The sequence below is a fragment of the Sus scrofa genome, chromosome 10, assembly GCF_054392235.1.
Source record: "Sus scrofa isolate SSC_HxYL_T2T_F1_AM1 chromosome 10, Sscrofa_HxYL_maternal_Yorkshire_Landrace_v2.0, whole genome shotgun sequence".
NCBI lineage: Eukaryota > Metazoa > Chordata > Mammalia > Artiodactyla > Suidae > Sus > Sus scrofa.
The window spans coordinates 76,678,991-76,703,161 of NC_139392.1; the positions used below are offsets into that span (position 1 = coordinate 76,678,991).

The window sequence follows — 24,171 nt, forward strand, 5'->3', positions numbered from 1 at the left end:
CATTTTTTCTCAATATAAAACAGATGTTTATAAATTGATATGTACACCATTTCTGAACCATTTGAGATACTGTATCTCTACTATAAACACCTAGGCTTGTATGTCCTGAGAAAAGAACATTCTCATACAAAACCATGGTACAATTATCAAAGTTGGGAACTTTAATATTGCTATGATTTTTTTAAATGAATAGTCCATATTAAAATATCATCATTTGTCATAGTAATGTCCTTTCTAGCATTTTTATCCACCCAGGATGAAATCCAGAATCATGCATTGCACTCAGGTACCTTGTCTCTAATCTCTGGTCTGAAACATGATTAGGAAAATAAAGAATTTTTTCTAGTTTCCCAAAACACTTTTCTGAAGAATTTGTAAGTTTTGCTGCATTTTATAAGGTTTTTGTTTTATAAACTACGAATCAGCTAATTTTTAAAGATTGTACCAGACAGCAAACATACAGCTGATGAAAAATAATATATATAAAATGCATAAAATAAATACTAAATTGTATGTCTGAATGCTACTGTTGGCTACAGAATAATAAAGTACAATACTGTACATCGTTAAACCAGTAAATGGAGATCATTTTTTTTTAGTGAGTCCTTCATTTTTATGCTGTTCTTTTAAACTCTGTATTGATATTCCAATAAGACTGGGAAAGTTAACACTACTAAAATGCCTTTCTAAGTATTTCATCCCACTTGGGTTTTTTTTTTAAGGGAACAACAAACAGAATAAGAAGGTAAATTAGAAAACTTACGTACAAAATTCTATTTGAATTCCTGCTGCCAAAACCAAAAATTATATTGTGTACACATTGAGAAATTTCACTTATCATAAAAACCCAAGTGGTAATTTCAGGCACTGCTGATAAGACACTAAAGCTTTTCAGTAGTTTTCTTAAAATAACAGTTTTTTAAAAAAATTCTGAGGACTTAATTAATGAACAAATTAAAGGGACATTTTCCCCTATTCCTCCTTTATACTTTTTTGATTAAAAAAACATACATCATTATTAATCTCTTAGATTGATATTTCCTAGGAATAAATTATAAAAGTATCAAACCGGTACATCAAAATGTATCTACATTTTTATGACTTGTGCACATATTTCAAAATGTACCCCAGAGAGTTCTCTTCCTATGTTTTAGGAAAGAAAAACTCTGTGTTTCTGATCTAGAAATAAATGAAGAATGACTTTGAGGTGGGAGAGAGTGAATTGAAGCAGAAATTACGTATTTCAAGTCTTCATAGCATATACATTATGTAGAGATATCACTATTGTATTAAGGGTTTTGCTGATTAAGATTCTTAAGTGCCAGTAGTACAAACTTGTGTTTTCACAAGAGTGAAAACACAACATTTGGACATTTGACTATCTGGATATAAATCATGCCTATCCTTTAAGGCCAGTTAAAGCTTAAAGCTCTTACATTTGACCTAGGTTACTAATATTGGACACTGAGTTGTATTTTACTCAAGATTGCCCTTATCTGTTGTTTGTAGGTATTGCAATATATTCTGAGATGATCAGGGTCTGTCCTGGAAGTAACTTAGAAACCTCACTTTTTTACTCACTTTTTTTTTTCCTTCAGTTCTAAACAATGTCTGAATAATCATGGCCCAGTAATATTTTTTGACATATGATTTTCAGACATATAAATCAATCAACAAACCGGTTGATCAGAGGCTCCTACTTGGAGGTGGTGTGGGCCTCAGTGCAGGGAACTGGTTCTGAGAGAAGCTTATAGCTTGGACCTTTGTAAAACCAGTCCCGTGTGCTTATAAGTCACAGTCCCCTTCTTCTTTCCATTTCACAGGCATGAGAGAAAAAGATGAGTCACAGACAATGAACATAACTCAGCTGGAAGTAACAAAGAATCACAACATGTATTGAGAGTTCAGCATTAGCTCTTTATACAAAAAATATTCATCTGAAATCATTATTACGGTAAACACCTTCCTTTCCATACTCGTATTTGATTTTTTATTAGAAATGGAGGGAACATATTCATCAATCAATGTTTGGAGTTAAAATGCTGCAATGAGCTAACCATGGGAAGATACATTTGTTGTTCATTGTTTCATCTGTTTAGAATGATGCAATAACCTGCCTCTAGTCTTCAGCTTAATAAAATCATATCCAAAAATTAAGTGGAAAAAGGTACAAGCACATGAGTTGTTCCAACACATCAGGAGATTTCTGCGCTTATTTGGTTCAATATTTATAATATCCACCAGGAAAGAATAGTTAGCAGACTGTGCTTATACTTAACACTGCTATGCAAAGACTCCTACTGTTAGCACACGAATATATATTTGCATATTCTAAGATCAGGATTAGCTAATCTGCTTTCATGTATTTATATCATGAATGGCCGGCTATAACAATAAGCTAAAAATGAAGCCCAGTGCAAAAAAATGTTTTCTATTTCCTCACTATATGCTTATATACACCTCTTATATTCACTTTTCTATTGTTTTCTAGATTTCTATTTCTTGCAAGTGACTTTAATGGTATTTTCTTTGGACAAAAACACCACTTTAGACAGATCTTGGAACAATTCTGATCTGAATTATAAAATCATAAAACATGAATGGACTTTTTTTTGGCTACAGACAATTTATTCATTCAATTTCCACAATGCCTAGTACATAAATACTATAAATAAAAGGATTAAATTCTCCAAATTCACTTTAATATAACTATAATTTGGGGATATCATATGTTATCTCAATTATTTGTCACAACCATCAAGGGCACAGACCTCACTATTCCTGATTTATGAATGGGGGAGAGTCTCAGAATACATAAGAAACTTCCCAAGTCTCCTGCTAGTAAATGGAGATAAGATTGATACCCATCTGTCTGACTCAAAGGCCATCCTACTACAGAAAGCCCACTAAATTATAAATTGTCTAAGTCAGCAATCATTTGAAATTGTGAAGCTTCCTCTAGAAAAAACACTATAGTCTACTGTGAATGCTGGAAAAAACATTGAGTGGGAAACAAACCTACGGAGCATACAAGTTTTCTATTAGTGCTGTAACAAATTACCACAAACTTGTTATCTTAACACAAATTTATATTGCTTCTATTGTAGTGTAAATATAACTTCAAAAATTTTATTGATATATAGTTGACTTACAATGTTGTGTTTGTTTCATGTGCATAGCAAAGTGATTCAGTTATACATACATATATATGTATATATATATACATATATATTCTTTTTTGGATTATTTTCCATTATAGCTTATTATAAGATATTGAGTGCTATACAGTAGGTCCTTGTTAGTTATCTATTTTATATACTGTAGTACATATATTTTAACCTCAAACTCCTAATTTCCTTCTTATATAAAATATAATATATAGCTGACTCTTAAACAACACCAGTTTCAACTGTGCAGGTTCACTTGCACTTGGATTTTTTTTCACTAAATATGTACTACAGTACTACATGATCTGTGGTTGGCTGAATCTACGTATGTGGAACCACAGATAAGGAAAGCCGACTATACATGGCAGGGGTCGTTGCCCCTAACCTTGTGTAGTTCAAGAGTCACCTATAGTTATATTCATTCTTCTCCTGCTGTAGCTCAGAAGTCCAATGTGCATCTCACTGGGCTACAGTCACGGTGTGATCAGGGCTTCCTTTTCTTCTGGAGGGCCCAGGAGAGACTCCTTTTCCTCATCTTTTTTTCAGCTTCTTGAGGTTATCTACATTCCTTGGCTTGTGCATCCCTTCCTGCATCTTCAGAAACAGCAACGTAGTCTTTCTCTGACTCTTCTTGTGTCGTCACGGCTGTCTCTGTCCACAGCTGGGAATGCTTCTCTGCTTTTTAGGATTCCTGTGACCAGATTGAACCTCCTGGATCAGCCAGGATAATCTTCTCATCTCAATGTCTATAATTTTATCACATCTGAAAAGTCCCTTTTTGTACCATGTGGAATAACATTTTTGCAGGTTGTGAAAAATAGAATGTGCGCATCTTTTAGGTTTGGGGGCACTATTCTGCTTACTACAATGAGCTACTCCATGAATGACCAACAGCCAAATTTCCCTGTCAGACACTGCCGTGAGCTGTTGTGTAGGTTGAAGATGTGGTTCAGATGTGGCATGGCTGTGGCTGTAGCTCCGATTTGACCCCTAGCCTACAAACTTCCATATGCCATGGGTGTGAAAAAAAAAAAATTCTCTGCCAGAGATTTTTTAGTATTTGGGAAAAGGTGATTGTTAACACAAGTGAATCTCTAATTAGCAGTCCAATGTTGTAAAATAATGTAAATAAATAAAAATAGTAAAATAACTAAGGGAAAATCTAACAAAGTATAATTTCAGCTAGTAGGGGAGAAGGAAGATTTTTAGAGGACTATTATATCTCTTTGTAGGCTCATTTTAAGGGTAAAAATTGAAAAAAAATCTCTAACTTAAAAATATGTTCCTCTGTTGGGAAGTGCAGCAGATACTAAATGGAGGGGATGAAAATGGGCAGAATATTTAAGGAAAGGGGGAAGCAGAATAAACACAAGCTTTCAAATAATAGTTATAAAAATAATATTTATTGAGCATTTAACGTGTGCCATCTACTATGATTAGAACATGACATTCATTACATCATTTGATCCTTACTTATTCTATAAAGCAGATGATACCAGCCCAACTTTATATATGGCATAAATGAAGTTTAGGCTAAACAATGTAGCACTGTGCAAATAAGTCATAGAGCCAGAATTCAAACCTAAATTAGACATATTCCAAAGACCATGCTCTTAACTGTTGTATTAAACTATGGTAAAAATTCATCTCTGAAATCAGCAACCAAGGAAGTCCAACAGTCCATCTCTGAAATCAGCAACCAAGGAAGTCCAACAGTCTAAGAAGACTGATGACACTGGGAATTCTTCCACTAGCAAATAACCCTATGTGCCAGACACTTAGTGAGTAGACTCCAAATCTCTATAAACAATACTAATGAAAGAAAATATAAAAACTGAAAATTAGGCAAATGACAGGCAAAAGCATAAGCCCAGGCAATTAGATGGAGAATTTTCCTACTACAACTGAAGTGATTAGAACCAGATCACACGGCTTTAGTAAGACCAACAGCAAAGTAATGATGCTAATTATGAGAATATGATGTCTAAAAGCTCTTTTAATCTATTCCAAGTTTGGAATTGGACGAGAGACTGGCACTGGAGTTCATCTGCAAAAAGCCAAATATCTCCAGCTCTTCAGCCATGAAACAGAAGAGGGATAGGGAGAATGAGACCTGAGCGTCACAAAAACAACACTCAACCGAAGATAGGTTAGCCTTGTTTAGCAGTTTAGCTCAGCATCGCTATATTATAACCGTTTTCAAAGAAGAGTTTCCCATTTCTTTCTTCCAAGACTACACATTTTTTTAAATCTCTGTTTTTTTGGTGTTTTTTTTTTTTTTTTTTTTCTTTTCCCCCTTGGTCCTTCTTCCCTCACCATCAACAGCACCAGAGTTAGCAAAGCAGGGATGACTGTCACTTTTAGATGTGGGTCATTTGTAAGCTGGCTTTAACTGGAAATGCACACGAGCTGATCCAAAAGGCAAGAGTGGTAAGACTGAGAGGCTGGTAATGTGTCCACATAAAAGAAAAAGAGATTGTACTGAAGACAGAATTCATAGTGAGACAGATGGATTTGAGGAAGATGAGCTTGTCATAAGCCTGTATTTCATCAACCTGGAAGTGAACAAACTGGATTTGAAGAGACAGTTAAACATGAGTACTTGGGTATTCAGAAATCCTGCTACTATCCAGATGTCAGATCCTATTAGCTCTCATATGACCACCAATTTAAAGAGAGATGCCAGGAACACAGTCTCTGGGCTGTCAGCACAATTTTAAATCAAGTCAACTGAACATATCTGTGTTGGTCTTCACAAGCCCTTTGTTTACAGTGGGCCTGGGTCTAAATAGTTTTAAATCACTTCATATTTTAACCGGATTTTTAACAGTCACATTGATGTTTTCTCTAAGAGATCAACACCAAATCTCAGCTCCTCTTTCCAAATGGGATACATGACTATAATAAATGTGAGAATTTCAGGTCTTTTTCTAGATTCACAGCTATTAGTTGAGTAAATTTTATCTTTGAGAGGCATCATTTTCTGTTTTCCATATCCCATTTTTCATATCAAGAAACTCATTTTCTCCCACTGCCTTTAACTCCCAAGTCTTCTTACCACTCCCCTTCTCAAAGTAGCACTAGTTGTTATAGACTTTTGCTATCCCATTTTCCCAGTGATCCACAAAGAATTCATTCTCCAAGAATTCTAGTTTAAAAAACTGGTTATCCTAATAGAATAAAATCTATGAGACAAACTGCTAAGTACCAATGGTACAATCTTTACTTGTATCACTGATGTGTGTTTATCTATATTGGTGTATTTATTTGCTTATTCCTTATCTAACTATATCTATGAACACTCATTATATACCATGTACTATGCTAGATGTTTTATATAACCTCATTTTGGGGCTCTTCAATGCTTTCTTTACCTTTGGCCCAAGGTCATTCCTTGTTTCATGGAAACCTCCTCAGGAATATATGTAAACAGCTGCTCATATGATTTGCCTGGCTACTATGACTAAAAACCTAACATAATGTGGCTCAGGCTGCAGCTGTGCAGCAGGTTCAGTCTTGGCCTGGGAACTTCCACATGCTGTGGGCACAGCCCGAAAAACAAAAATAAAAACAAAAACCCAAAAACAAAACTTAACATATGGAGACAGAAATATGTAGTTTAATTCTAATAATAAACCAAAAATATTTTTTAAATGTTTGGATAGTCTTTGGTAGAATGCCCTAGTGAGTTATAACTCATACTTCTTAGGACAAGGAATGAATAATGTTAGTTTTTCATGCAACCTGGCAAGACCACCAGGAAAGATATTTTTGGTCAAAGAACACTTTACTGACTACAAATTATAACATGAAGCTACCTTTCTGTTCTGTCACTGAGGCAGGCTAGTTCTAGTTAAGTATGTACTGAGGTCAAAGCTGAATCACAGCTATGCCCAAATATAGATCATTTTTCTGAAATCTGTGTCCTCTTTTTCACGGCTGCCGTGTTTACAACATAGGAGTTAGACTTATGCAGAGAAGCAGCCTCTTCTTAGAGAGAGTAGGTCCAGTGAAAAACACTGGCTTTTAAAATAAGGAAGAAAGTAGGAGTGTGCAAATTAAATAAAGATAAGTTGTTAAAGGTTAACTGGTTTCTCCTGGTGGTGTTATAAGCAAATGGCACAGTCAGTCTCTGGTTCTACAATATTTAGATGTTTTATTTCCGTCACATAGTGGGAGCTGAGAACAAATGTGGGTAAACCAGATACAAAATACCTTCACAGAACATAAGCTAAAACCTATTTCCTTAATCCCTCAGCACTGAGTCACATGTTACGTCTGGACCATAAATGCAAAGAATGTCAAAGTATCTTGGCTATAGCCATTGTCTGGTATACACACACATACACACACACAGAGAGAGAGAGAGAGAGAGAGAGAGAGAGAGAGAGAGAGAGAGAGAAAGAGAGAAAGAGAGAGAGAGAGAGAGAAAGCATATCCATGCTGAAAATATGTTGTCATCATTGCTACTGCAGTAGTCCTCTATTGATGCATAATAACTTACTGGAAACCTAGAGCTTAAAACACTATTTCACTATTTCCCTGTTTCTGTTGATCAGAAGTCTGGCACAGTGAGGCTGGACTCTCTGCTCAGGGTCTCACTAAACTGAAACCAAGCTTTTGACCACAATATATTCTCAGCTGGAGCTCTAAGGCCTCTTCCAAATATATTCAGGCCCTCGCATTTATAGAGCTGAGATCCCTGCTGGCTGCCCTTAGCTCTTACGGGCCACCTACAGGCCCTAGGCACGTGGCCCCTTTCACAACAAGCTCATTTAATCAAAGCTGGCACTAGAATCTCTCTCCAGTCAGCTACCATAGGAAGGAAAATTGTTTAATGCAATGTAATTACTTGAGTGACTATATCATCACCTTTGTACATAATATAACCTTGCAAGGGAGTGACCACCACCATGTATTCTGAGGTCCCACCCACATTTATGGGGAGGGGATTGTACAGCACATGTGGGAGCAGAATCTTGGAGGCCGTTTTAGAATTATGTCTATGACAACTGCTACTCAGAACAAGGACTGAATTCTGTAAGTTATATGACTGAGGAGACAGCAAAAGGCTACTTCCAGAACCTAGAAGTTACGGGTAAACTGTCTCAAGATGAAAACAGTGCTTTCCAAGAGAAAACCAAGAAAAAAAAATCTGTAAATGTCTACCAAGATTCCCAGAGGAAGACACTCAGGTCTTCTTAATCTTAATGTATCCTTTGAACTATGCCCAGGAGAGATGCAAATTCCTAAAAGACCAATAATAAGGCTGGCAAAGATTTATGATTGACTGTCTAAACGATACCTGTACCTCAGTTTTAGCAGCCTCCAATCCTAACTTCCCATAAAACTACCTCCTTTCTCCACTACCCTCCTTCTTAATAATTATATCCAAGAGCTGGGTACAAGTCAATATGGCAACATTGTATTGTCTAGAGATAAAGTAAAAAAATCAATATTCAAATTGTAACTTTGACATCTTGCGTAGTAAGACTAAATTACCAGGTGAGCAAGTTTTCATTCTGGAATAAATACAGACCTCAGAGATATTGTGGGTTTGGTTCCAGACCACTGCAATAAAGTGAAATCACAGTAAAGCAAGTCACATGAATTTTTGGTTTCCCTGTACACATAAAAATTAAGCTTACACACCATACTGTAGTCTCTTAAGTGTCAACAGCATTATGTCTAAAAAACAATGTAAATACCTTAATCTTAAAATGCTTTATTGCTACAAAGTGCTAATCATCATCTGACAAAAGGGGCTTGCCAAAATGTTCAATTTGTTTTTTAAAAAAGCACAGTATCTTTGATATCTTTATGCACAACAAAGCAAAGCAAATGAAAGGAGGTATGCCTGTATATCCCCTGTATAATATGGGGGACTGTAAATATGACAGGATAGCCTTTAATTAGGTTGTGTTACTCGGCAAAGTGATGGGATAGTCATACCCATGATTACATTATATAAGAGTTCATCTGAACAGACTGAGGAGATTTTCTTGGTAGCCTTGAAAAGTAGGGTGCAACACTGAGAGGGTCACATGACTAGGACTAGAGGAGACTTCAGGAGCTGAGAGTAAGTCTAGGCTGGCATCTAGCAATGAAAGTGGAACCTCACACATACAGTAGCAAGGAACTGAATTCTGCCAATGACCTAAATGAACTTGGAAGAAGGCCCCTGAGCCTCAGATTAGATCACACTGCAGATGACCTCTTGATCTGGGCCCAGTGAGACCCTGCGCAGAGGAGTCCGCTAACCCATGACTGAAAAGCTAACCAATTAAAACGGTGCTAGTAAGACTGTGTTGCTTTATTAGCTTTGTGATAATTCTTCATATAGCAGAGAGAACTTACATAGAAACAAACTGATAAATAAAATAAGCAAACCCTAGCAAAATTAGCTTTAGGAACTTTCCCAATTGTTTCTACTTATCAAGTAGAGAAAATATTTTCAGGCATTTAAAATGTATTGAAAATGAAAATGACCAAAATAAACACATTTTTGGATGGTACTCCAGAGGATTAGAGATGACAAACTAAAGCAAAAACTCCTTAGGTGATGAAGGAATGCCAAACCAGTGGGGATTTAATCATCTAATTCCAACAAGGTTAAAAGAGAATCTGAATAATTAATTATGGCAGGTATTATGTGTATTCACACACATATGCACAGAAACAAAGGGCACTTACTCCGAAAGTTGTTCACTGAGAAGGGTTGTGGATGATAGAATCCTGCTTTGCAAATGCACTCATAGGCTCCAAGCACGAATCCTAGGCCTTTAATTGGCATACACTATGAAAAAGAAAAGACAGCAGCACAGTTGATCATAGCTTATTTCACAGTATGAAGACCCACAGATATCCATCATTGCAAATGGTAACAGAACTATCACATTTTCCAGAAATAAAACATCTCATTTTTGAACTTTTATTTTAGGTTTGTTTGCCAACAGACACTTTTTTTAGAAGTAGCAAACTGAGTTTTCTTTCTAAATATATGCCATTACAGCTGCAGTTGCCATACATCTTAAACACATTCAATTGCCATAGGAAGTAATTATAGACATATTTTTTAAATGTCTCACATATCATCTTATTCCTTTAAGAGATATTTCCTAAGCCTATAAGAATATTTTTAAAGTGATTCCATGCTAAATATTTCCACCAAAGCAAAGGTAAGTAGGTAGATGGACAGATAGACACATAGAATTTAATATATGGGGACTGTTTTTATAAACTAAATATTCAACAAATTTCATCCTTGGAATAAAAAATAAAAACTGATGAATTAACAAAGCAAGTAAACTTTAAAATGCAAATTTGGAAGAGAAAAAAAAGATGGATTAATGATCCAAAGTGCTCTTTACCCAAAATCTGTTTCATGGATAAATGTTCTACGTGTATATAAAAAGAAGAAAAACAATGACTGGCTACCCAAATATGTCACATCTACGGACAAAATGGACATCTCCCAAAAGTGTAATTCTGGCTTCTTTTAAGGACATCACTGCATCCTAGCAAAATTCAGGTTAACATAACTTCATTTTTGCTACATTCAATTACGTAAGTATGGTATAACTTCTATTAAAATATAGTTAATCTGTAAAACAGAGTGTTTCAAGAATTTGATCAACATTGAAATTACTTTTCTAATATCTCTCTACCAAGAGCCCAACCCTTGGCCTTTTGGTATTATTTTAGAGGAACTTAGAATTTAGTGAACTTAAAAGTTATAAAGTGTCCCTCTGATTTTGAGGCCCTTGAGAGGAAATTCTAAATATCTAAATAATAATCCTCCAATTTAAATTTTAATGATTAGTAACTAGATAAACACTGCATAATAACATGAAAACTCCACCGAACAGTAAGTATATGTGTAAGGTAGCAAGAGCTAATATATGCTCTAAATTCACAGATTATAGTAAGAAAGTATTTGAAAAAGATACTACAAGTTCTACAAGAGCTTATTGAATATTTTATTTCATTAATACCCTTTTTTTCCCCAACACACACTTATATCCAATTATGTCCTGCAATTAAAAACACAGTTCTTGACCCAGAGAAAAATACAAGAACAGATGAGTACCAGATAGTTCAATTGGGAGGGGAAGTATTTATGAAAGAACTATTATGCGCATAGAAAATTCCTATAGGACCTAAATGAAATAGCCATCCTACCTTATAAAGATTCAGTGATATAGTGGGTCAGATCCTATCTGAGGTGTATGAATAAAAAGCCAATTATAACATTTTCTTTGGAGAAGCACTGGTATTATGACAAGATCATAATATTTCTAGTCAGTCAGAAAAGACACATTTGAATTCTGACCCACTACATATGTGAATTCAGGCTATACTCTTAACTTCTCTGAAACTTTTTTTTTTTTAATTTATAAAATTTGTAAGAACTATCATTCAATAAGATTTAGGTGCAGTTTAAAGAAGGCAGAACTCCTAATAGGTGAAATATGGGGAATCAGAGGAAGAGAAGAATAAAGGATAACTCCAAGTTTTTGCCCTGAGAAACCTTAAGAATGTAGTTGCCATCAAGGAGCCAGGAGAGGCTGCATGTGGAGAAGAGAGCAGATGTTAAGGTTTGCAAATGTTAAATGTGAAGTGTCTATAGGAAATTTAATTCTCAATATCAAATAAACTGCCTGATAAAGTAGTATGGAGTTTAGGAGAGGTGTCTACGCTGTATAATTCAGGATTCATTTGCATAAATATGATATAAATCATACAGATGCATAAAGCCATGAGATCAGGTCAGATCAGATCACTAAGGGAATGCCTGTAGGCAGTAAAGGAAATAGGTCAAAGAAGATGAGATTAAGGACATTCCAAGGATAAAAGGTTAAGCAGAAAGGAAGAAACAAAAGATCCTGAGAGCATCTCCGTGAGGAATCATCAGGAATCATCGTGAGGAATCATAATTTAATTAGATTGTGATACTTAGTATATAACATAGAATTTCTTGTGAGTTACATTCATCTAGCCAAGATATATCTAGCTAAATTAAGTCTTAGATTCTAAGAATACAGCAGTGTACTTTAAATATTCTGCTTTGCTGGAATTTGGAGGTTAATGCTATTCATTTAATCAGCAATAATTCCCTGGTAATGTGACTCAGCACTGCAACAGTGACTCAGCTGAGAATTTTAAATGGTTAAGACAGATCTGAAAGTTTACTGGAATAAAAATACTTCTTTAATAAAAGCTAACTGTAGAGCTAATAGAAAAATGAAGTTTTTCTAAAAAAAAAAAATCTAAATCTAGCTGATTAGATAATATCACCAAATATAAAGTCTCCTGAAGCAAAGAAAAAAAAAAAAAAAGCTTCCTAATTTTATTAAGGGAAATACTGCAACAGGAATTATTAGTTACCTCAAACTCTTTGTTCTAGTCTTAAGCTACATTCTCAAAGAAAATTAAAAACATGTTCAGCCAGTAAAATCCAATAAAAGAATATCATTCTGCTACACATACAATGTGTGGAATCAAATGTGCTGTTGTCTACACACACTTGTCCTGGAGTGTATGAGAGATCTTAGCTTATTTTTCTCTTAATAACTCTAATTCTGCACTCAAATTGCCATACTTTCATGCTCCATCCACCACCACCATTGTGTAGCTACTCCAAGTTAGCTACCTCCCAACCAAACTTTTATACATTTTTCAGGATGAGGCAATTAGTTTATTAGTCAGGCTGGTCTTTTTTTTTTTAAATCTCCGTAAGTATGGTGACTACTCAACCTATGTTTACTGTATATGGACTAAGTAACTGCTTTTTATAGTCTTTTCTCCTTAAAGATGTAGAATATAAACATAGATCCTCACTAAATACAGGAGGAAATCTTCAGAATTCTACTCTGACATTCATTTGAGATATTCACTTTAGATACTAAAGATATTTATTCTATATATTCAAATCTAATCTTTCCACTTTATCTTAAAAGAAGTTCCAGAAGGGAAAAATGGAAAAAGCACCACTTTTTCCACAACGGAAGCTCTTCCATGATAGCCTTTGATAAACACTACGCTTTATATTAATGCTTTTTAATATTATTTTATTTACAAAGTAAATTAATTTATTTAAATTAATTACTTAGCACCCTTGTGAGTGAGGAAGGTGCTCACAAGATTAGATGCCTTCTTTGATGAATCTTACCAAGCCATCAGCAGAGGTTTCCAGAACCACAATCAAAGTTATTCAGAGATATTCTTTTGTTGAATTTCTTAGGAGTAATCCAGATCCAGATGGGAAGAGATGAAGGCTAAGCCTTTAGAGCAAAATGCACAGACTGCCAGAAGTACACAACTTCTGAGTCATAAAGAATTAAAAAAAAGTATGGACAAACTTATAACTAGTACAGAGACTGAATCAGTAGTCAAGTACCTCCTAACAAAGAAAAGACCAGGGCCAGATAGTGTCACTAGAGAAGTCTACCAAACATTTCTTAAAAATTAACATCAACATTCCTCAAACTCTTCCAAAAATTGGAGAATACCTCCTAATTCATTTTATGAGGCGAGCATTACCCTGATACCAAAGCCAGATACTACAAGATACTACAGGAAAACTGCACAATGATTCTGTTTAGTACTGTGAAAATCTTCAACAAAATACTAGCAAACAGCACATTAAAAGGACTATACACCATGACAAATGGGGTTTATTCCTGGGATACAAGGAGGTACATCTTACAAAAAAAAAAAAAAAAAAAAAAAAAAAAAAAATCAATGTGATACACCATAATGACAGAATGTACAACAAAAACTACATGATCATTTCAATTAATGCCCAAAAAGCATTTGATAAAATTCAAAGTTTTTTCATAATAAAAACCTCAACAAGTTAGGGACAGAAGGAAACTATCTCATAGTAATAGTCATATATGAAAAGCTTTTAACTAACATCATACTCAATGATGAAAAGCTGAAATCTCTTCTTTAAGATCAGGCAAGGGTAGCCACTGTTATCACTTCTACTCAACATAGTACTAGAAGTCCTAGCCAGAGGATTTGGGCAAGAAAAAAAAAAAAAAAAAGGCATCTAAAAGGAAAGGAAGAAGTACAATTACCTCTGTTTGCATATGACATGATCTCAGAGGTAGAAAACCCTAAAAACTCCTCACTCCCTGCCAAAAATAAAATTTTGGAACTAATAAACATATTCGGCTAAGTTCCAGGATACAAAATGAAAGAACATACAAAACTGGTTGAGTGCTTATACACTAACAATGAACAATACAGAAGGAAGTTAAAAAAAAAAAATCCCATTTATAATAGCTTCACAAAGCATGAAATACTTTGGAACAAATTTAACCAAGGAGGTGAAAGACTTATGAACTGAAAACCATGAAACACTGGCTAAAAGAAATTAAAGAAGACAATGGAAATGACATTCAGAGGTGAAAGGATCCAAGATGGCAGCAAAGGAAGACCCTGAACTCACCTCCTACCTCCAGACACACCAATTCTACAACTATGTATGGATCATTTCTTTCTGAAAAAGATCTGGCAACTGGATGAACTGCTTCTCCACAACAAAGAGTAAAAGGATCCCACTAAGACAGGTAGTAAAGGAAGAGACGCAATCTTAACAAAAACCCCACTCCTGGAGTCCTGACGCAAAACAGGGAAGAATCTTAGTTGTCTGGCACTTCTCTCAGAAGAACAAAGGGTTCCTGCCTCACATCAAGCACCCCAACCCCTGGAATTTGCAATAGGAAGATAAAGCCTGAAAACATCTTGCTTAGGAAACAGAAGTGCTGTAAGAAGCTCAGATTTTCCTTTTAAAGGCTTATATGTAGTCTCAACTGCTCACTCAGAGAAGCAAAGAGAAAAATAGCAGTTTGAAAATCAACATATATATATATAAAGAATGCAGGTCATATTGCAACACGTAATTGGCATGATGTATAATCCATCTCAACTCCTGGTAAACATAACTGCAGGGCAAAACCTGGCCAGCTTGACAGTCATTAAGACTCTGTATGGAGGTACTACTGAGTAGTGAAACGGTTAAAATGAGGGCTAAAATTAGATATGTACAAGGAAAGTCTTGTTGGCATTTAAGGGGAATATTGCTTGTGTCCAAGGATCACATTTACATATCATTCAGAAGAAAAACTAATTTGGACAGAAAGATGGAGGCAAAAAATGCAAATACAATAAAATTTATATAATTCAAAATCCTTTAGAAAACTTTAAGTACCTTTCTTTTTTTTTAAATTTTGTTTAGGAATCTTCCTAAAATGTGAAACACTTTCTGGCTTCTCTGAACTGTATACCATGAACAGAATTAAACATTTTCTTCATGAATCAGAATCATTACTTTGAACAACAGGCACTGAGCTGTGCTGAAATACACTAAGGCCCTCTGGAGCTGTTGAAGGTTTATGGCTATTTTTTCATATACTAAATAGTCCAACTGTTGTACTTTTTGAGTTATTTGCTTAGCTTTTACGTTTTCTTTTTCCTTCTTTATTTTGCTGTCATATTTTAGTTGTAAAATATAGACTTACTTCTAGAAGTGTCTTTTCCCTCCTATATTATGGTTATAGTTGCTGGTATACATGGAAAGTAGATCAACAAACATACAAAAGCAAGACCACATGAGATAATATATAACAAAGAGTTAATAACATAAAAGTACATAGCTTGTATTTACTGAGTTTTAGTATATGCAAAGTCTTGTTCTAAGCAATGTCTAAGCATTAACACTTTCAACCCTACATCAATTCCATTATTATCTCCTCTTAAAGATGAGAAAATTAAGGCACAGACTGTTAAGATAGCTTGCCCAAAGCTTTAACTAGCAGAGCTAGGATTCAACCCCAGTAGTGTGGCTCCAAAGACAGTAATAACCACTCCCCAAGAAATATTAGTATGTTTTAATACCCCATAAACAGTCATGGATGATACTCTCTGGTCACTTTGGAATCTATTTTGACTGTTCTAGGAATTTTATTTTTCCATTCTTCTTGGTTTCAAGCAATATTCAAAAGGAAACCATTTGCTGGATCATTAAATTTCGAGTATGTGAAAGTTATTAATTTTAAAATGCATATATGAAATGTATCTTAAGAAATGCGGTTAATTCCTACACCCTGTTACAAATTTTAAAACTAAGCCTCTCCCTTCCCAAAGCAGAGTTAGTCAGCTCAGATCTTAAAAAAACAATCCTCATTTCAGAGCACATAAGTAGAGTATCTCTTCTCTACCTGGATTCCTGAAACTAGAAGCCCTCCGGGTTCAAGGAGAGTCCTGAGGCCACTTCACAGACACTCAGTTGCAAACTAAACTCGGCAAGCACACCAATGGAATCCAGGGAGTTCATGCAGCCCAGATTGTCACTTCTTTCTCCTTGATGGTAAAAACATGGTTCCACTCTGCTTTGACCGAAGACTCATTTGATTCCAGAAAGGGTTTCCTGCTATAATGAATTTACCGAGCCTTATTCGAAAAGCAGATGGCAATTCACAGAGGCATAAAGAAAGATGAAAATCTTGACACTGGCAAGATGAAGTGGTAACTGGGTCTTCCAGATTATTTTAAAAAGCCAGCAGCTTTTACTTTTATTTTATTCCTTCAATGTAACTTGTGAATAAATATTGTAAAATGTTGAAGTGGATTTGGGGCAAGTTGGTATTAAAACAGGTTAATTATATTAATATGCAGTGACTCTTCTCCACAACTATCAGCAAGTTTATTAAAACAAAGGAAAACAGGCAAGCAGGGGAAACTCTAAATGGCCTCTAGGCAATGATAGGGTACACATCACCCACATATTTCATCAAACAATCTTCCAGGAAAACAAGAACTCATGAATAACAAATAATGCAGTATTTTGCCAGGGAGAAAAATAACTACATTTTGTCTCTATTATTCATTAGCTGCCAGAGAACCTGGTTTAAAAAGCTTGATAGCTTGATGGACTGGAGGGGGGTAGAGAGATGCTTTTTTCTATGACAGAGTTAAAATTTAAAAAGAAACTGTTTTCTATTATTAATTTCTGAACTGTTCTTGTTATAGTGAGTGGAACCAGCTCTCACAATGCAGGGCTAAAGGATGGAAATATAGCATCTGGCACAGACGCATTACAAGTCTACAAACTTCACAGTGACACACAGCAAGATGCTTTGTGGGGTTGAAAGTGACTCAGGAAAATTTTAGGATTAGATCTCATTGAGTGAGCAAGCCAATTTTTCTAGACCTTCTTAAAAAAAAAAAAAAAAAAAAAAAAAAAAAAGCCCCAAAGACTTGATAAAGAAAAACTGTTAGCATGCTAAAAAAATATGCTAACAACTTTTAAAAAATAAAACAATGTCTTCCACTAAAGCACAAGCTCACTGATGCAAATATGCTCTACCTCTGACACATGGGCTTCCTGTGGTCCCAGATCATAAGCAGTATGGATTTCCTTCTCATGCTTGACTTAATTTAGTGCTTGCTTACTGAACCCCATTGTATGCCCCTTGCTGCAGTAACAAAGAGGAACAAAGTCATGGTGTAGTTTCTCAGAGAGTTTATAGCCCACAGTAGAAAAGCAAAATCAAGGTTCACAGCTAAAGGGCCTCACATATGTTTGTTTTTGAGTAGTCTATCTTTAGACATTTTTTCTAGAATCAATTATTGTTAAAATACAAGTTGCTATACTAAGAACAGAAATCAATGAAAGAATATATGATTTCAATTTTATAAAATTCAAAAACATATAAACTTTTAATCAAGTACTGTTTAATAAGGATATATACATACATGAAATGACAAAGAGCAGAAGTGGTAACATAAACTTCAGGATAATGGTTACCTTTTGGTGGGGCAGATGGGTATACGATGACAGAGGAGAGCATGAGGGGGGCCTTGAGGTAATGACAACAATCTTATTTTTTAATCTGGATAGTGGGTACAACCTTCTTCACTGCAATATCCCCAGCTACTAAATAACACCTGGCATATAGTAGGTACTCAATAAATACTACTGAAATGAGGGAATGAAGGAACTGACTTTAGTTTCTGGCTGTGATAAATTATTTTATTGCAGGATAAAATTCCCACCCCACCCAAAAAAATCTGCATATAAATGGAAAGAAGGTACAAAGGAACAAACTAAACTACTACCTATGTGGGGGCATCAGAAAAGCACCAATGGAGCCAAAACTGAGAGGCTGAGATCACAGAAAAAAGGAAAATGTACAGATATTTTATATCCTTCCTTTAGGTATTAAAAGAAGTATTTGATTCAATGAGGCATTGGGGGAAGAATGGGAATCCGGACAAATGGAAGCTGCTAAGAAGTAGCGAGGCCAGCAAAGTTTTGGCAATCTTACAGTCCTGAGGAGGAAAAAAAAAAAAAAAATCAATTTGAGGGTTGCAAAAATATACAAACATTAAGGACAAAATCCCAGAGAGAATGAAGTGGGGGGTGGGGAGACGGAGACTCAAAAATTTTTGTTGAATTCTAAAGCGGTCTAGGGTGAAAAATCAAAGATGTAAAGCAAATGCTAAAGAGAAACAGAGTTGAGTTTCTGGCAGTATCACAATATTAAAATCCAAAATTGGAGTTTAGGACCCTCCAAGGATGAAGGGCCCTAGTAAACATCTCAGTGAGTCCCCCAGAGTGCTATATCCTAGAAGTAAGAGTAAATAAGGAGTAGTTTGAGCCTTTCAGAGACTTCTGTCCATCTTTGGGAATAGATCAAGTACTGATTAGATTAAGGTAAACTGTCTCTAAGTATTTATCAGGGACAGGGTAAAGCTTCTAAAAGAAGGTAATACATTCAGAACTACTATAATAATTAAATGTCTGCCACTCACTCTTAAATTATCAAACACCAAGAAATAAATATTATAAACAGACTCACAAATGACCAGGCACTCAAGCTAATGACACACATTTTAAAATAACTATAATCAACATGTCTAAAAAAGTGGATAAACACATATCATAGACTAACTGGAAAAGCAAACACACAAAAAATATCTTAAATAGCCAGAAGAAATAAAGATCATACTTATAATGAGTAGCAACAGGTTTGACAACTGTGTTTAAAACATAAATATATATATATATATACACACACACACACACACACACACACACACAATGGAATACTACTCAGCCATAAAAAAGAATGACATAATGCCATTTGCAGCAACATGGATGGAACTAGAGAATCTCATCCTGAGTGAAATGAGTCAGAAAGACAAAGACAAATACCATATGATATCACTTATAACTGGAATCTAACATCCAGCACAAATGAACATCTCCACAGAAAAGAAAATCACGGACTTGGAGAATAGACTTGTGGCTGCCTGACGGGAGAGGGAGGGAGTGGGAGGGATCGGGAGCTTGGGGTTATCAGATACAACTTAGAATAGATTTACAAGGAGATCCTGCTGAGCAGCATTGAGAACTATGTCTAGATACTCATACTGCAACAGAACAAAGGGTGGGGGGAAAAAATGTATACATGTAAGAGTAACTTGATCCCCATGCTGTACAGTGGGGGGAAAAACAAAAACAAAAACAAAAAACAGAAGTAACAGAAACCAGAAAATAATGGAATAACATCACTGAAGTCTAAACGAAGGGGAAAACTTAGAATTGTTTCCCATGAGATAATATCCCTTCAAATGTGAAATAAATAATGGTATTTCAAGTAAAACAAAACTTGAAAAAAAACTCCTAGCCTCACCAGACCTATGACAAAAGAAAGGTTAAAAGAATTTTCAAGGAGAAGGAAAATTATGCCAGAAAGAAGTGCAAAAAAGCAGGATAGAGTGAAAAGCAATAGAAAGTAAATATATGGTAAATCTAAATTAACATAGATGGTACAAGGAGGCAATAGTAATAATAATGTCTCAGGGGCTTTAAGATACATACTGAATTTAAAAGCAAGGTAAAAGGCAGGGGGAAGGGTAAATGCAGGTAAAAGATGCTGATACATTTTGTATCTATTTTGTCTCAGAAAAGTAAGAGGAATATCATTTAGTTTGTAATAAGCTAAGGCTCTATGTTGTAATCCACAGAATAAATACTGAAAGTAAAGAAAAAGTAACATACAACTAGAAGGCAAAGAAAAAAGTGCAATACTAATAAAAGGAAACAACTGATTAATTCCAACTATGGCAAGAAAAGAAATAGAAAGGAACATAATGGGAAAGACAGAAAAAAAAATTAAGATAATATGTATGAATAAAATAAACAAGGAAGAGAAGAAAGAAAATAGAAAGGCAAGCACACTGATTTTTAATAGTAATTTCCTTACAATTTGCAAATACCGTTATGTCATTTTTCCAGTGATGATTAGAAAGCAATTATATTTGTATAAGGCCATGAGATTAATATGATATATACTTACATTTTTATAAAAGAACAAACAGCAAGAAAAGCTAATGTTTTTCTTTTCAGGATATGCATTACCTTTGAAATGGAGTGGGTAATGACTATAAGAGAGCAAAAATGGTCTTATTTGCTGATAATATTCTCTTTCCCCCCGACCACTTGTTAAACAAGTATGGTCATTTTGTGCACTGTTCTGTAAATATTTTGCATATCAATAAAAGTTTTAAAAAATAACCAAGTAGCTCTATGAAAAACCACTTCACACAGACTAGGGTGGCTAAAATTAAAAAGGTAAACAGTAACAAGTGCTGGTGAGGATACAGAGAACCTGGAGCCCTCATACACTGCTGGAGGGACTGTAAACAGTACAGTCACCTTGGAAAGCAGATTATCAGTTCTTTAAATGTAAAGATAGTTCCCATATGACCCAGCAATTCCAATCCTATGTTTATACCCGGGAGAACTAAAAACACGTATCCACACAAAAATGTTCACAGCAGTTTTATTCATAATAGCCAAAAAAAATGGACATAACTCAACAGATAAATAAAATGTGGTCTACCCATATAATAGAATATTATACAGCAATAAAAAGGAATAAAGTACTGACACGTTGCAATATGAATAAATTTTGGAAAAAGCATGCTAAGTTAAAGAAGCTAGTCACAAGACAGCACATATTATATGATTCATTCTTATGAAAGGTTCAAAACAGGTAAATTCAGGGAGTTCCCATTGTGGCCAGCTGGTTACAAACATGACTAGTATCCAGGAGGATGAGGGTTCAATCCTTGGCCTCACTCAGTGGGTTAAGGACCTGATGTTGCCATGAGCTGTAGTGTAGGTTGCAGACATGACTCGGATCCCACATCGCTGTGGCTGTAGTGTAGGCCAGTAGCTGCAGCTCCAATTTGACCCCTATTCTGGGAACTTCCATATACTGCAGGCACAGCCTTTAAAAAAAAAAAAGCTAATTCATAGAGAAAGTAGAATATTGGCTACCAAGTGCTGGGGAGAGGTAAAAATGGGTGCTGGCTCTCTTTGGGGAATGACAAAGATGCTCTGAAATTAGATAACTGTTATGGTTACACCACTCTGAATATAATAAAAACCACCGAACTATACAATTTAAAAGGGTGAATTTTATAGTATGTGAATTATATTTCAATAAGGCTGTTATAAAAAGAACAAAGTATACAAAAGACAAGAAATTTCCCTGAAAACTGAGAAAATGCAGGTAATAGAAACAAATATACATGGCATGCAGATAAGGTAGCTATGAAACTCACTTATTTTTGGTAATGCTTTTTTAAGTCATCTTGGGCTGCTATAACATAATACCATAGACCAGGTGGCTTAAACACATATTTCTTTTCTCACAGTCTGGAAACTGGGCAGTTCACGATCAAGGTGCTGGCAGATTCAGTTCCAAGTGAAAGTCCTTGCTGACATGCAGAGGGCTACTTTTTTGCTGAGGCCTCATGTGGTGGAGAAAGAGGGAGAGTCCTGGACTTACTTTCTCTTCTTATAAGGATACTAATCCTATTATAGGGCCTACCCTTATGACCTCATCTAAACCTAATTACGTCCCGAAGGCCCTGTCTCCAAACATCATCACACTGATGATTAGGACTTCAACATGAGAACTCTGAGAGGACACAAACATTCAGTGCATAACATATATAATGTGTATAAAAATATAAAAGGTAAGACTGATAATGTTGGCAGAGACTGGAAAAAAATAAAAAGAAGCAAATGGATTTTAATAAATAAAAACAGGAAATTTAATTAAGAATTAAATCAACAGACTAAACACTCATTGGATACAGATGAAAAAAGAATTAATCAACTAGAAGCTAGATCATAAAAATGTCTAGAGTTAAATTTAAGACAAAATAATGGACAATACCGAAAAGAGCATGAGAAAAATAGGGAGTATAATGAAAGTATATAACATACATGTAACTGGAGACCTGGAGGGGAGATGTGGGAGACAGTGAAGCAAAACTACCATTTTAAAAAATAATGGCTGGAAAATTTCCAAAAAATATTAACATTTGAGATGTGCTACAAACCATAACTTGGATTAATACAGAGAAATAACACCTACACATATCAAATGCAAAGATAATCTTTAAAGCTGTTTTCATATATAAATTAAATAAAATTGAATTATGTATAGTTTATATATTTTTATTATGATTATTAAAATAAAGTGACAATCAGTTGACAAATAGCAGTGCAAAAGAAAATAATTGGTAACCTATAATTTGCACACTGTGAAAATACCCTTCAAAAACAAAAAGTGAAATAAAGATATTTTCAGAAAATCAAAATCTGGAAAGTTTTTTCATCAGCAAACTGATACTACATAAAATACTAAGGAGTAATTATTAGAAAGAAAATGATCTCAAATGAAAGCCTGAAGAAGCAGAAGGGAATCAAAAGCCAAGGAAAGGGTAAAATTTGGGTTCATCTAGGTTAATTTTTTACAATTTAAATCACTGACATAACTCTATATATATTATTAGGAACAACTGAAAGAAGACTAAGAGAATATAAGGTACAAACTTGATAGTGATGAGAAATGACAGAGAGGACAGCAGAGGAAAGATAACTAGAAATCATAAAAAAAAAAAAAGTTCAGCATTTGCACAGCAAAGGAAACCAAAAAGAAAACAAAAAGACAACTTACAGAATGGGAGAAAATAGTTTCAAATGATGCAACTGACAAGGGCTTAATCTCTAGAATATACAAGCAGCTTATATAACTCAACAGCAAAAAAGCCAACAACCCAATGGAAAAACGGGCAAAAGACCCGAATAGACATTTCTCCAAGGAAAATATACAGATGGCCAACAAGCACGTGAAAAAATGCTCAACATCCCTCATTATTAGAGAAATGCAAATCAAAACTACCATGACATACCACCTCACACCACTCAGAATGGCCATCAGCAATAAGTCCACAAATAACAAATGCTGGAGGAGTGTGGAGAAAAAGGAACCCTCCTGCACTCTTGGTGGGAATGGAAGCTGGTACAACCACTGTGGAGAACAGTATGGAGGGACCTTAGAAAACTGTACATAGATCTACCATATGACCCAACAACCCCACTCTTGGGCATATATCCGGACAAAACTCTCCTGGAAAAAGACACATGCACCTGCATGCTCATTGCAGCACTATTCACAATAGCCAAGACATGGAAACAACCCAAATGTCCGACAGACAACTGGATTAGGAAGGTGTGGTATATATACACAATGGAATACTACTCAGCCATAAAAAAGAATGACATAATGCCATTTGCAGCAACATGGATGGAACTAGAGACTCTCGTCTTAAGTGAAGTCAGTCAGAAAGAGAAAGACAAATATCATGTGATATCACTTATATCTGAAACCTAATATACGGCACAAAGGAACCTTTCCACAGAAAAGAAATTCATGGACATGGAGAGTAGACTTGTGGTTGCCAATGGGGAAGGGGAGGGGCTGGGAGGGACTGAGAGCTTGGGGTAAATAGATGCAGAATGTTGCCTTCGGGATGGGTTAGCAGTGGGATCCTGCTGTGTAGCACTGGGAACTATGTCTAGTCACTTATGATGGAACACGTAATGTGAGAAAAAAGAATGTATACA

General features: G+C 35.2%; 1 protein-coding gene across 4 annotated transcripts in view; it reads right to left on the reverse strand.

The window, feature by feature from the left end:
- The window catches only part of GPR158 (G protein-coupled receptor 158), a 340,973-nt gene that overhangs the window by 142,729 nt on the left and 174,073 nt on the right, over positions 1 to 24,171 (reverse strand). For 3 of the 4 annotated variants that reach the window (XM_021064907.2, XM_084980333.1, XM_084980332.1), the window contains one exon: positions 9,861 to 9,963. In XM_021064907.2, coding sequence (XP_020920566.2) covers positions 9,861 to 9,963 — 103 coding nt within the window. Of the gene's footprint in view, positions 1 to 9,829; positions 9,964 to 24,171 lie in introns of all 4 variants that reach the window. The other variant, XM_084980331.1, reaches the window with a different exon arrangement.